The sequence below is a fragment of the Lontra canadensis genome, unplaced genomic scaffold, assembly GCF_010015895.1.
Source record: "Lontra canadensis isolate GAN:19392208 unplaced genomic scaffold, GSC_riverotter_1.0 scaffold54, whole genome shotgun sequence".
NCBI lineage: Eukaryota > Metazoa > Chordata > Mammalia > Carnivora > Mustelidae > Lontra > Lontra canadensis.
This window is the reverse complement of record NW_022631048.1, coordinates 12,103,201-12,116,020: the sequence shown is the minus strand read 5'-3', so window position 1 is coordinate 12,116,020 and position 12,820 is coordinate 12,103,201. Positions and strand designations below refer to the sequence as shown.

General features: G+C 57.0%; 1 protein-coding gene across 2 annotated transcripts in view; it reads right to left on the bottom strand.

The window, feature by feature from the left end:
- Positions 1 to 561: 561 nt before the first annotated feature.
- Positions 562 to 12,820, bottom strand: part of TNS3 (tensin 3) — a 197,203-nt gene continuing 184,944 nt past the window's right edge. For both annotated transcript variants that reach the window (XM_032875022.1, XM_032875023.1), the window contains 6 exons: positions 12,336 to 12,413; positions 11,767 to 11,844; positions 4,075 to 4,243; positions 2,649 to 2,717; positions 2,519 to 2,545; positions 562 to 1,254 (listed from right to left, as the gene is read on the bottom strand). In XM_032875022.1, the coding sequence (XP_032730913.1) occupies positions 1,110 to 1,254; positions 2,519 to 2,545; positions 2,649 to 2,717; positions 4,075 to 4,243; positions 11,767 to 11,844; positions 12,336 to 12,413 (566 nt within the window). In that variant the 3' untranslated portion in view covers positions 562 to 1,109. The remainder of the gene's footprint in view (positions 1,255 to 2,518; positions 2,546 to 2,648; positions 2,718 to 4,074; positions 4,244 to 11,766; positions 11,845 to 12,335; positions 12,414 to 12,820) is intronic.

The window sequence follows — 12,820 nt, the reverse complement described above, 5'->3', positions numbered from 1 at the left end:
CGTAGGAGCCGTGGCGTGACTGGCATCTGGATTCGGTAGCTCGGAAACACAGGGGAGCAGCTCTCGGCCAGAGACAGCCTTGGAGGACTGGGATCCCTTTTCCTCCTCTGCTCCGGGTGCCGGAAATGCAGGATCCCAGAGGGGGGCCACAGAGGCCGGGACAAGTGGCCAACGGCTCAGAGGGCCCAGAACTGCCTGGGAGAGCAGGGCTGAGTCTCCGCCCAAACGTGACCCGCCCTCCGGAACCTGCCTTCCCAGAAAGGACGTCACCCACCTGCCGGATGGGAACCACCCCCGCGAGCTTTGGGGAGGTCAAGGTTGCTGAGGCTGGCCTGGCCTGTCGGCGACGTGGCCCTGGATCATGGGCACAGGCTCGGCCTGGCAGCTTGCAGCACTGGGACCCCATCCTGCCCCGCAACTTACCATAAATAATTTGGCATAAGTAGAATATAAATTACACAAAAAGACACTTCACGTCCATGTTCCTTCTCCTCTCACGGACAACACCCTGTTTGGAGCTAGAGTGAGAGCGGGAGGCCGGAGCCACCACTGCCCGCCGGGCCGGGGCACTGGGGCAGCTCGGTGCCCTCCCCAGGGACCGGGTGGCCTTCCTGGTCCTCACAGCCAGCACGTCCCCCCCGGCTCCTGTCCCCTGACTTCTGGGAGGGCCTGACCTGCACGGACCTTCAACAAACATACATCCCCTTCTCGGTGAGCTAGTGTCTCTGTGGTGGGAGAGAGGCCTCCCTCGGGTGCTGGATGGACGGGGGCCCTGCGCATGGCTGGTGGCACCCCCGGTCACCCAGGGCTGCCGTCCAGGGGCCGGATGCGCTCCTTCCCACCGATGCCGGCGTGCAAGGGGCACGGGGACCCGCGTCCTGGCTCGGCCCTGCCGCGTGGATCCCACTTTCCTCCACCCGGGAAGCGCTTGGCTACGGAGATGTGCTGGCTAGCAGTGTTTCGGGGAAGGACAGCAGACGGGACGCCGTGTGTCCTCGTGTCTGTGAAGCCAGAGGAGAAGCCCCCGGCCCTCCTGGGGCTGGAACGTCAGGCTGGCCAGATGCCGGCAGCGGACGCTCCGGCCCCCCTCGGTCTCGGGCTGGGGGGGGTCAGATCTTCTTAGGGGAGCCGATCATGACCTTTGACACAAAGTTGACGATGGCACTGGCAGGCTGCTCGGGGTCATGCTCTGCGAATAAGTGGCACACGTTGTCTGTGGCACTGCCCTGCCTCCGGGCCACAAACCCGAAGACTCTGCAACAGAGGAGGTGGGAGGTCAGCGCGCCAGCGTCCCACAAGGTCCAAGAGTGGGTGCAAACCTCCGTCTACTCCCCCTGCACCCCCACAACCTCTACGTACCACTCACCGCCACTCAGCCGGGCACTGCCCACACCTGTCCACCCCTCAAGCCCCCAGGTACGGCGGGTGCACGGCCGGCCACCGCCCCGGCCACCGCCCCGGGCCACTCCTGGCCAGGATCCCGCAGACTCCGGTCAGAGCGGGTCCCAGAGCCCCCACACGGCTGGTGGCCTGACTCTCCCAGAGGCGGCCAGGTCCCTCCAGTACTGGGGTAGGGCAATCAGGTCACGGGGGGCTCAGGTGAGGGCCGCACGCTGGCCCTGCCTGGACGTCCCACACTCCTGCCCTCGGGCCTCTACACCACAGTTACGAACTACAGGTAAGAAAGGAAATGGTTTAAAAGAACCGCACGTCTAACTATTAGAGGAATCGGAGCCGTTCTCCAAAAGGGCCTCCGTGAGCCCTGACCCTCACACGGGGACTTCCGCTACTCCTGGGAAACTCTCTCTGCTCCTTCTTAGAAAAATGAGGGATTCATCTGTTCCAGTGGCGCGGCTTCCCCGCCACAGAGCGTGTGGCTCGAGGAGCCCCAATGGGGTAGTGCACGCCACACACGGGAACACCGCCAGCCCCGCGTGCCAGAGCCCAGGGCCTCCGAGCACTTTGTCAGATCCCGAGACAAACAGGACCGTGAACGGGGTGCCAGGGTGGGATCCGTGTGGTTCAAGCGATTCCTGGCAATCGGATTTAGGTTACACGGAGGAAGCCGGCCTAAAGGGTGCAGATGGCTCCGGAAGGTTCTGGAAGGTTCCAGGAGCGCCAATGCCAGCAGGACTGGCCTGCCGCGGGGCCAGGGCAGCAGAAACCATGCTCCCCCTGCATCTGAGAAACGCCGAGCGCCAGGTTGCTGTCGCTCACACAGGTCGTCCTTCCTCTACCCCGACTCGTGCACCTGCCGTCTGCGGCCGCCCCGAATGGCCCAAAAAGCCGTGCGACTGGCTCCACGCTGTGGTCCGGGGAACTGTGCATCTCGGGGAGGAGCGAGCGGGAAAGCGAACCCCGGGAGGCCCTTCCTACAGAAGGACACGCTTCCCTGTGTTTAAGCCATGAACGCCCTGGCACGATTCTCTCATTTCCCTGCGGGAAACCCTTGCCGGAACTCAGTAACGACATGCACTTTGCTCTGTGCCGGGGAGGGCGCCGGCGTCCGGGAACCCACCTGGAGCAGGGGCCATCCGTGATCCACCTGGCGGACAGAAAGGAGAGGAAGAGTTACGTTAACGTCTTTACTCACTTAACAGGCAAAAGGACGCACGCTCGCTGCTTGATACAAACAGAGATTATCTTACTTCCTGTCCTGCGGGTCCAACGCGCAGAAAATCACGCTGCTCACGGGGTAGTGCCTCCGGAAGAAGAGCCTGTAGGGACAGGGCGGGGGGACATGGTTTTGTTAGCGGGCGGGAGAGGGACGGTGACGCACGGTGCAGGCTCCCCAGAACAAGAGTCGGGCGGAGGGTGACTCGATTACTTGGAGAGAACACGCAGACGCCGGTCAGAAATGGGCAGACAGGACGCGGGGCTGAGTGGCGTTGGAAAAGCTGGTTATTGGCGAGAGGGACGCACAGAGCAGAGCAACACTGTGCCCCTGCCAGCTGCGTGGGGTTTGGGACCAAACCCCGGAGCCCTGGCACGGCCCCAGAGGAGAACCAGGGAGCCCAGCCTGCCTGTGCTTGCCCGAGAACCGCAGACTGTGTCCAGCCACAGACCACGTCCAGCGAACCTTTCTTGCTGGGCACAGGGTGTCCAGGCAGGGACTGGAGCCCATGTCAGACAGGGGGATGGGGTGGACGGCTCATTGTGAACATACAGACTAGCTGTGAGGCGGGCATGAAGGGTGGGTTGGGGCTGCCCTGGGGACAGCGCTGCCTGGTGGCCGGAGCCAATGGGCCGGCCTTGTGCCCCATGACACTCCTGCCATCCCTCTGCCTTTACGGCTGAGGACCCGGCTCTCTCAGTAACCACACCGGGCCGTTTCCGTAACACATGAATAACAAGTTCATCGGAAATGCCTTTGACCCTGAGGCCAGGGGCTCTGCTGGGAGGAGGGGCACACACGCCACGGTACGTGCGCCTGACTCTGCTCCCCCTTCGGACTGCGGCCCTACTATGTTCCTGGGACATCTGCTAGGTAGAAGCCGCTCAGGGGCAGCTCTGCTGAAAGCCACCGAAACATTGTTCCCTACATATTCCAGCGCCACGTAGAGAACATTTAGTATCGTAACGTACTACACAGTAGAGAGACGATTGAGAGTGACTGTCACTAACGTTAGTCTTAAGGTATCACTGATGGTTACGTTACGGTTCGTTATCTAGATACTGAAGTCACACCTAGCAGCGTCGAAATGGGACGGCCACCAGTCAGATGGAATGACACGGAACCAAAGACGGGGTGGTTCTACCACAGTCTCCCAGTGTTTCAACAGAATCGAGTTAAAAGGTTTTTCTGTTTAAAAATTATACTCGTGTGTGGGTGAGACACTCAAAGGTCCAAACCTTTCCCCTTTTTCTTTTTCATTACAATTTTACTGACTCCCAAGAAGAAAGGCCCCGGGCTGAATGTCCACGGTTTACGTGCGGCTCCTGGGAGGTCCCGAAGGACGGGGCGTGCCGATGAGGGACGCGTCCAGAGCCTCATCCCAGGGATGCGCAGGCTGGCGGGACGTCCGACCGGGTGCCCAGAAGCCCCACCCGCAGCCCGGGCCCAGGCACACTCACTTCCTCTGGTTGTCCGTCAGGGTGATGCCCTGGGCCGACACCTTGAAGTGCACGACTGTGCCCAGGGGAGGCGGCTCCTGCATGAGGGTGAGGCTCAGGGCCTTCTGGATGGCCTGGTGGCCGGTGAGCGACTCCATCTCCACGGAGTTCAGGTACCACACGTTGCAGGCTGGAAGACACCCAGGGAAGCAGGTGTTCACCGGAGGCAAAGCCCTCGGTTCCCGATTCCACAGGTGTGGATGGGGCAGGACGCGGGACACACGTGCCCGGAGGCCCCAACCCAGGAGCCTCCCGCTGTCCCTGCCGCTGCGTCCCCACTGGGGCCGGAGACCCCCTCCCCGCCTTCGTGCCAGTGTGGGTCCGCAGCACCACTGCCGGTCAGGGAACATGCAGGAGAGAAGCCTGAGGGCCAGCACCCTTCAGAAGCGTCCGCACATAGAGCTGGAAGCCACGGCATCCAGAGCAGCAGGGACGACGCGTGAGGCATGTGACTCGGAGCAAAGGAATATCGGAATACAGAGCTCTGCCCTTGATCCTGGGTTGCTGAGTGTGACAAGCTTGTCAGCCAGGGTCCCACTGAGGTCATGGGGAAAAACCACCAGAATCGAATTATCATCAGAGCCACTGCAGAGGCCCAAGTGGAAAGGCCCAGGAGAAGGGAAGGAGCAGATTCTAGAAAGCCTCCCGGGAAGGACGCAGCCCAGGGCTGGCGGATGGGGTCTTCAGCAAGACTGTCCACCCTGCACGGAGACGGCCATGCTCATTGCAGGGGGTGACCCCACTTCCTCTAGGGGCACAGCCCTGAACTCGCCATCAGCAACGAGTTTCCTCCGAGACCCCAGCTTTCCCCTACAAAGTTTCCTGAACCACTCCCTTGCCCTCACCAAGAGCAGCTTGAGACGGCACCCGGTACCAGCCAGAAATGCCCTGTGCCGTCAGGCAGCCATGAAAGGGAACTTCCTGTCCCAAACGCGACCATTTTCAGACCTCCGGGCTCCGCTAATGCTGTGCACTCTGAGGATAATCCCTGCCTCTTGGGCTGTGGAGAGCACTTTCCGGAGCCCGTCTCCACCTATCTGCACCTGTCCTGTGCAGTAGAGGGCACAGTGGCCTGGACACCCCGAGAAGAGGTCCAGCAGCCTCGCAGCCCCTGGGCGTCCACGCCGCCCCAGCTCTGTGCTGCTTCTGCCGCTGCCGCAGTGTCGACGGGGCGCGATCAGTGAGACATGCCGGACGTTCCGAGGGTGCACCGTGGAGACTACTGTGAGGCCTGTAGGCTGTGTGCGAACGCCCTTGGCCACAGGTGATGCCTGCAAATGACACCATGTGCCCGTCCTCACAGCAGACACACCTTCCGGAGGTCGCACCGGCACGCTCTCACCCAGAGGGATGCTCAGGGGGTGGGCAGGAGTCGCAGAAGCACCTGCTCCCTCTGGCTGGCAGGCACCAATCCAAGGGGAGCGGCAGGGCTGGGGGTGACCCACACTCCAGCTGCCACCTGGACTTGAGGGGTTTACACGGGTCGTCTCAGGACAGAGCGCGTGTTGGCACATTATGACCGTGACTGCCCAGCGCCCTGTGCCCGCCACGCTCCAATGAAATGCCGGGTCAACCCTGACTGCCCTTCCGGATAACGTGGCTGTCTTTATCAGGAGGCTTGGGGTCCCAGAGGTCCCAGTTCCAAGAAGACTCAGAAGGAGAAATCTTCCATAACCACGGCGGACGACCAACCCAGAGGTGGGGATACTGGAGGCACATGCTGACTTAGTGGGAAAACGGAATGGTTCAACAAACCCCCATGCAAAACCGAGCAGCCAGCAAATGGGGGTCATGCCGCGTGTACAGCGACGAGAAGATGGGAAAGGGGGGTGTGGCGGCCACAGCCGACGCTCCTTGTGGCTCATGGGAAAGACATGAAGAGAGGGAGTCCCAGGATTTCTTAGCACAAGGAGAACCTTTCTTTCCCTTCCTCCTTATATTGTATCCACACGAGAAGATGGACGCGGTCTGAGCCTCTGGAGGTGACCACCTCGCAACTTAGATCATCAAACCCTCTTGTTGTGTGCCGCAGGCCTGTGCAGCGATGGTACAGCAACTATTCCTCAAAGCCAGAAAGACGTGAGAGGCGGATGGGAAAGCAGGATAAAACTATGTCCCTGCTATCATCACGAGTATACGAGGAAAGTGCGCGTGTTCGAGCAGGAGCTGGATGGGTGCTTGGAAACTTCAAGACCATGTGATTTTCGGAGGGTGGATGGCCTGCCTTCGATTTCATGAGCGTTCCTGTGAGCATTTCCAAAAACAAGACGAGGAATTCGGATCTAACTGCAGTGAATCCCACAAAACGGGCACAGCCTGGGTCTACAGGACAGGCTCCCACCAGCCCTTGTGGAACCACACACGGCCTTTCGATAAGGAGTCGGGGCGTGGGGACTCTCACCCTTGATGGCAGAGCCATGGGGTCTTTCCTCAGAGCAGAGGAGGGAAGCTGTCCCTTGCCAAACCTCAGCCGGGGGTGGGTCTGCCAAGCACATGGGTCCCGGAGCCCTGCTCTCCAGTCGGCGGGGGGGCGGGGGGGGCACAGGGTGACCAGAGTTTGTCCACACAGCCTGGCCCCCAATGTCCAATTCTACCTGATGCGTGGCCCTGCTGGGGGCAGGGGTCGCCTTGTGGAGCAGGGCTGCCTCCTGTGAATGGGGCCGCACCTGTCATACCCACGGGAAACAAAGCCTCAGGGACACACGGCCTCCCTCAGCCCCACTGCGTCCGGGAACCCGGGTCCGAAGACAGCAACACAAGATTCAGAAACAAGGACGTAATGTGGAATGGTAGCCTCCCAAGGGTTGTTTCTAGTATCGAGAAGCAGGAATAAGCCAAATGAGCAGGACGGACCACTGTGCAGCCGCTGGAAGCGAGACCTGCGCGGTGTGTAGACGAAAGGGAGAACTTCTTACTCGGAGTGAGATGCGGAAAAACATCCAGGGCGTCTGGCCTCTGAGCAGTTCGCCTTTCCTCTCTTTTCCGAGTCTCTTCCTTTTTTTTTTTTTTTTTAAAATCAAGATTTTATTTATTTGTCAGAGAGAGAGCACGAGAAGAGGGGAGGCAAGGCGGAGGGAGAGGGGGAGGTAGGCTCCCTGCTGAGCCGGGAGCCCGATGTGGGTCTCGATCCCAGGACCCTGAAATCATGACCTGAGCCGAAGGCAGACGCTTAAGGACTGAGCCACCCGGGTGTGCCTTCCCTCTTCTTAAATTTAAAGAACTTCTACTGCTTTTATAAAGAAAATATCCTTCACAATGTGGTAAGTTAAGGACACAGCGTAACACTTCTGGGAAATGTGCAAGAGGCCTGGCCCTTCTTCTCGGGATGGACTGTATCCTGTGGCTTCAGCGCCACCAAAGAAGAGACAAAAACGTCAACAGTCAGAGATAGGAATGACCCAGAAAGCCCTTGGCCACCGGAGAGGAGGGGAAGCGGACGAGGGAGCGTGCACCCCCGCTGGGGCTTCCCATGTCTGCTCACGCTCCCGGGTGCTACTCCATCAGCTTGACGGGGAAGGGCTCCACACAGGACAATTCAAGCCCTGGGGTGAATGAGGACACTCACAAAATTTAATCTGGGGGCGGCGCCTGGGTGGCCCAGTGGGTTAAAGCCTCTGCCTTTGGCTCAGGTCATGATCTCAGGGTCCTGGGATCGAGCCCCGCATTGGGCTCTCTGCTCAGCGGGGCGCCTGCTTCCCCTCCTCTCTCTCTGACTGCCTCTGTGTCTACTTGTAACCTCTGTCTATCAAATAAATAAATAAAATCTTAAAAAAAAAATTTAATCTGGGGGAAAAAAAATCAGTTCCCTCCAGGTGATCGCCAATGGGACAGTCTGACTGCCTCCCTATGCTTTTTCCAACAACCGCAGGGCCTCTGCGAGCTCATGGCTGTTTTGTCCTCACTCGAGACACGGATCCGTGTCCTGATTCCACGCCCTGCCTTGTCCCCCATGAAGTGAGCTGCACGGACGTCTTAGAAACATGCAATTTTAAAAGGACACAGGCTCCGCGCCGTCGTGCACAAACACTCAGCTCAGAGGCTCATGTGTGGTCTCCAGGGCCCGCCTCGAGTCCTGGGATCTGCCATTCTTCAGAACAGCACGTGATCTAACACTGCTGGCGCCTGCCAGGTGCTCTTCCACAAGACTGTGAAGTTAGATCGTTGATAAGCCGCAGTAGAAGCTGTAATATCCAACCACAAGGGCTACAATGGTTCCTAAGGACGATTAGCGAATGCACTTATATGTTTATTAACTGGACATTTACTGGGAAAAACGGTAACCAAGAAGCTGAGGGAGAAACGCGAGAGGTGGCTTATCTAAGAGGTTCCTGGGCCAAGTGCAGAGCGCCGAGGCATGTGGGGGGGCGGTGAAACCCCAGGCTGAGCGCACACACCCCGGAGACATCAGGCACCCCACTGTGGCCCATGCCAGGTAAGAGTGAAGCCACAGGAAGGGCCATGTCTCCTCGGCCAGGAAGAGCATTTTCCGTGCAAACACAGCAGGGATAACAACAACCTGTTTGAGTGCCCCCGTCACAGTTCCCACGGCAGTTTTCAATGTCTGATTCATGTGGCGTCTGCAGCCATGCTGTTGGGAGAGATCATTATCATCGTTACGTTGAGGTCCACGTGGCTGAGTGGTCAAAACCCTGTGCAGTAGAGCCTGGACTTGAGCCCAGGACTGACACAGCCCACGCTCCTCATTTTGGACCTCCACGTTCTAACATGTTGCTGTTTGGCGCAAAGCACGTCACCCTTATTCTGGACACATAGAACGTATCCCTCAAGGACAGTCTGAAAAGAGTTCAATACACCATTACTTGTTGAGAGAGAGATGGATTTTAGCTGAGCAACAGGCGTAGTGATAGGGAGACCCGCAGAGAAAAACTGCACGAGAGAACCATGTGCATCGTACAGAGGCGGTAACAAGAAAAGAGCTGTAGATCGCACTGACCTCTGACACGGAGCCACGGCTGTGATGTCGGTACTGATACGCGGTGCAGAAAGGAGGTATTTCTTGTCCAGGCCTCCAACCAGATGCTGACATTCCCTTCCCAACCTTTCCAAGAGCAAACGTCCACCATGGGGAACTCGGCTCCCTCACAGCTGCAGACCCACAGGAGCCCTGTGGCCTTGGCCGTGTCCACAGCCCACCTACACGGGGGCCACGAGGCCTGCATCAAATATGGCAACAGCAAGCAAGGGACTGTCCTTACATCACGATGCAGAAAACAAGATTAATATAGACGTCGATCCCTTTCCTGCCCGCCAGAGAACAATCACAGTTTGGAACTAAACACACAATCCAATGTACATTAGCAGCCCCCAGTGAAATACCTCAGTATAAATTTAATAAAATTATGTACAAGAGATAGTCACAAGGAAAGCTGTAAAACTTTGATGAAAAACATAAAATAACTAAACAGACAGAGAGTCCATGTTCATGGATAAGAAGACTCAGTTTTGTCAAGATGGCAGTTCTGCCCAACTTGATCTATAGATGCAATTCGATTTCAATAAAAATCCCAGGAAGTTATTTTGTGCACATTGGCCAACGGATTCTAGAGTTTATATGGAAGCAAAAGACCAAGAAGAGCCAACACATGCTTGAAGGGGAAGCAGGACTGGAGGACTGACACTACCTGACTTGAAGATTTACTGGAAAGCCAGTAGTCACAACCGCGTTATTGGCAAAAGAACAGACAATAGATCAGTAGAAAACACTGGGAGCCCAGAAATAGACCCGCGTAAGTACAGTCAGCTGATCTTTGATAGAAGAGTAAAGATAATACAATGGAGTGGAGATCCCGTCTTCCACGGAGGACGCTAACACACACCTCACACCTTTCCCAAACACTGACTCACCGTGGGCCACAGGCCAGAATGTAAAATGTGAAAGTATAAAACTTCCAGAAGACAACACAGAAGAAAATCCAAATCATTGTGGGTTTGGTGACAAACTTTTTAGAGACAACCCCAAAGGCATGACCCACGAAAGAAAGAAAAGATAAACCGGATGTCATTAAAATTAAAAATTTCCACTCTGTGAAGACAACGTCAAAAGAATGAGAAGATGAGGCACAGACTGGGGGAAAATATTTGCAAAAGACACATCCGATAAAGGACTGCTCTCCAAAATATACAAACAACTTCTAAAATTCAACAAGAGGAAAAATACCCAATGAAAAAACAGACCAGATACCTTAACAGACATCTCACCAAAGAAGGCGTACAAGCAGCAAACAAGAGAAGATCCATGTCACGTGTCATCATGGAAATGCAAATTAAAACGTCGATGGGATACAAAAGCACACCTATTAGAAACAGCCAAACTCCAGAACCCTGATGACACCAAATGCTGGCAAAAATGTGGAGCCAAAGGAGCTCTTATTCACTGCTGGTGGGAATCCAAAATGGCACAGTGGCTTTGAAAAACAATGCTGGTTTCTTACAAAATTAAACATACCAGTGGCGCCTGGGGGGCTCAGCGGATTAAAGCCTCTGCCTTCAGCTCAGGTCATGATCCCAGGGTCCTGGGGATCAGTGGGGAGCCTGCTTCTCCCTCTCCCCCCTCTCCTTGCTTGTGTTCCCTCTTTAAAAACAAAAACAAACCCCCACACAACTAAACCGAACATACTCTGACTATACAATCCGGGACTCGTGCTCCTTTTTATTTACCCAGAGGAGCTGAAAACTCGCATCCACGCAGAAACCGGGATATGATGTTTCCCACAGCTTTATGCACAACTGCCAAAAGTTGGAAGCAAGCAAGATGTCCTTCAGTGGGGGGACGGGGGAATACACTGTGGTCCATGCAGACAGTGTAAGAGCATTCGGCACCAAAAAGCAATGAGCTTTGAAATGAGCCATGAAAGGATGTGAAGGAAACTTCTAGCACTAAGGGACAAAGCTAATCTGAAAACGCTACCAACTCTATGGCTCCAATGATGAGATGTTCTAGAAAGGGCAAAACTATGGAGGCAATAAAAGGGTCAGCGTTGCCAGGGTCTGGAGGGTGGGCAGGAGCACGCGGAGCACAGAGGACTTTTAGGACAACGAAAGTCCTCTGGATGGTACCCTGGTGGTGGGGACGCGTCATTACGTATGTGTCCAAACCCACAGAAGGAACAGCACTGAGGGTGAGCCCCAGTGGAGACTCGGTGACAGCGACGCGTAACAGGTTCACGAACAAAGGTACCCTGTGGCGGGGGACACCGTAACGCGGATCATTGGGCAGGGGGTCTGTGGGAAACCTCTACCCTCCTCTCAATGTTGCCGTGAACCCACAACTGCTCTAAAACTTCATAAAGTCTATTAGTTTAAAAAAAGCATGTGCCCAGGCAAACTCGCTGTACCGGGGTCTGTGTCACCCTGGGTTGTGGGCAAATGGGGTGATGCCGTCGGCTGCTCAGTTAGGCCCACGAACCCAGGACCTGGCTTTCTCCTGCAGTCTCTCGTCTTGTCCGCAGTGGGGGTATTTTCAGCCCGGGGAGGCCTCGCTCTGTCCGTCCACACTCGCTGTTGCGCCCGGCCTGGGGGGCCACCCAAAAGGGAGCTCCTTCACGCACCCAGCAGGAAGGGAACCTGCAGACCCAAGAAGACCCCCTTGCCACCCAGGAACTAGGACCGGCGGACAGGAAGCCAGCGACTAACCTGCTCCTTGCTTCAGCAGCTCTGCGGCCGAGTTGGCCGCCGTCTGGGGAGAGCTGTCGGCGATCTCCTCCAACGGATCTGTGGGAAGGAGAAAGAAAACGCGGGCATGAGTCCGGCTCCCCGAGGAAGAACCTTTACAACAGGGTGGGACTCGGGGGCCTGGGTTCCCAGGCAGTGACAACCCCCGGCGTTCTGAGCAGGTGGACGCGGCAACATGGTCCAGCAACACGTCTCTCTCCGCTCTCACGAACCACTGTGGAGGGCAAATCGCACTTACCTACGCCGTAAACCAGTCACCACGAATCTACTACAATCACGTGACATCAAGGCTGCCCAGGAAGGTGGGAAGTACGGCCAAATGACACTGTAGTCATGTGAGGTGACGGCGTCACCAGGGCCTGCCTCTGCCAACTGAGCTGGACCACACGATGCTCTTTGGGGTTGACCCACAGGGCACGCGACAGAGGACGACTCCGGTCCAGCTTCTGTGGGCGCGTCCTCATGGACCCAACACTGCCATTCCCCACAACACGCGGACAGCCCGGCCACGCAGAGGACCCCCCGCATACCTCGGTCTGGAATGAGCAGCTTGCAGGGCAAAGCCAAGGGCGTGATGGAATGCTGACACACCAAAGCCGTCAGGCTCCCTGGAACGGGTGAACAGCAGGGGGGCGTTAGCGGGGCCCCACACACCGCCCGCTCCGCCCATGTGCCCGCTGCGGGAAGTCCCTGTGGGGGGCGAGCGCTTCTGCTTTTAGCAACTAACACTCCGCTATTGCGGGACTTGGTGCAAAGCTTCAGTGATGTGACCAGTCCCGCAAGACAGCTCGAAGCTACGTAAAGGAACTGCAGGTGAGTGTTGGCCAAGACATGCAGGTGCCGACTTCTACAGAGGACATCGGCCGTCAATGGAGTCTGGGACTGCAGCCCAGGTGCCTCCGTGGTCCCTGCCATGTGCTCCTGGAGGCTGGGACTGTGTGTCCGGGTGTATCCCGGCAAGCCTGCGAGGCCGGCAAGGGCTCTTTTCACGGAGAGGAACGGCCCGTGCTCCGGC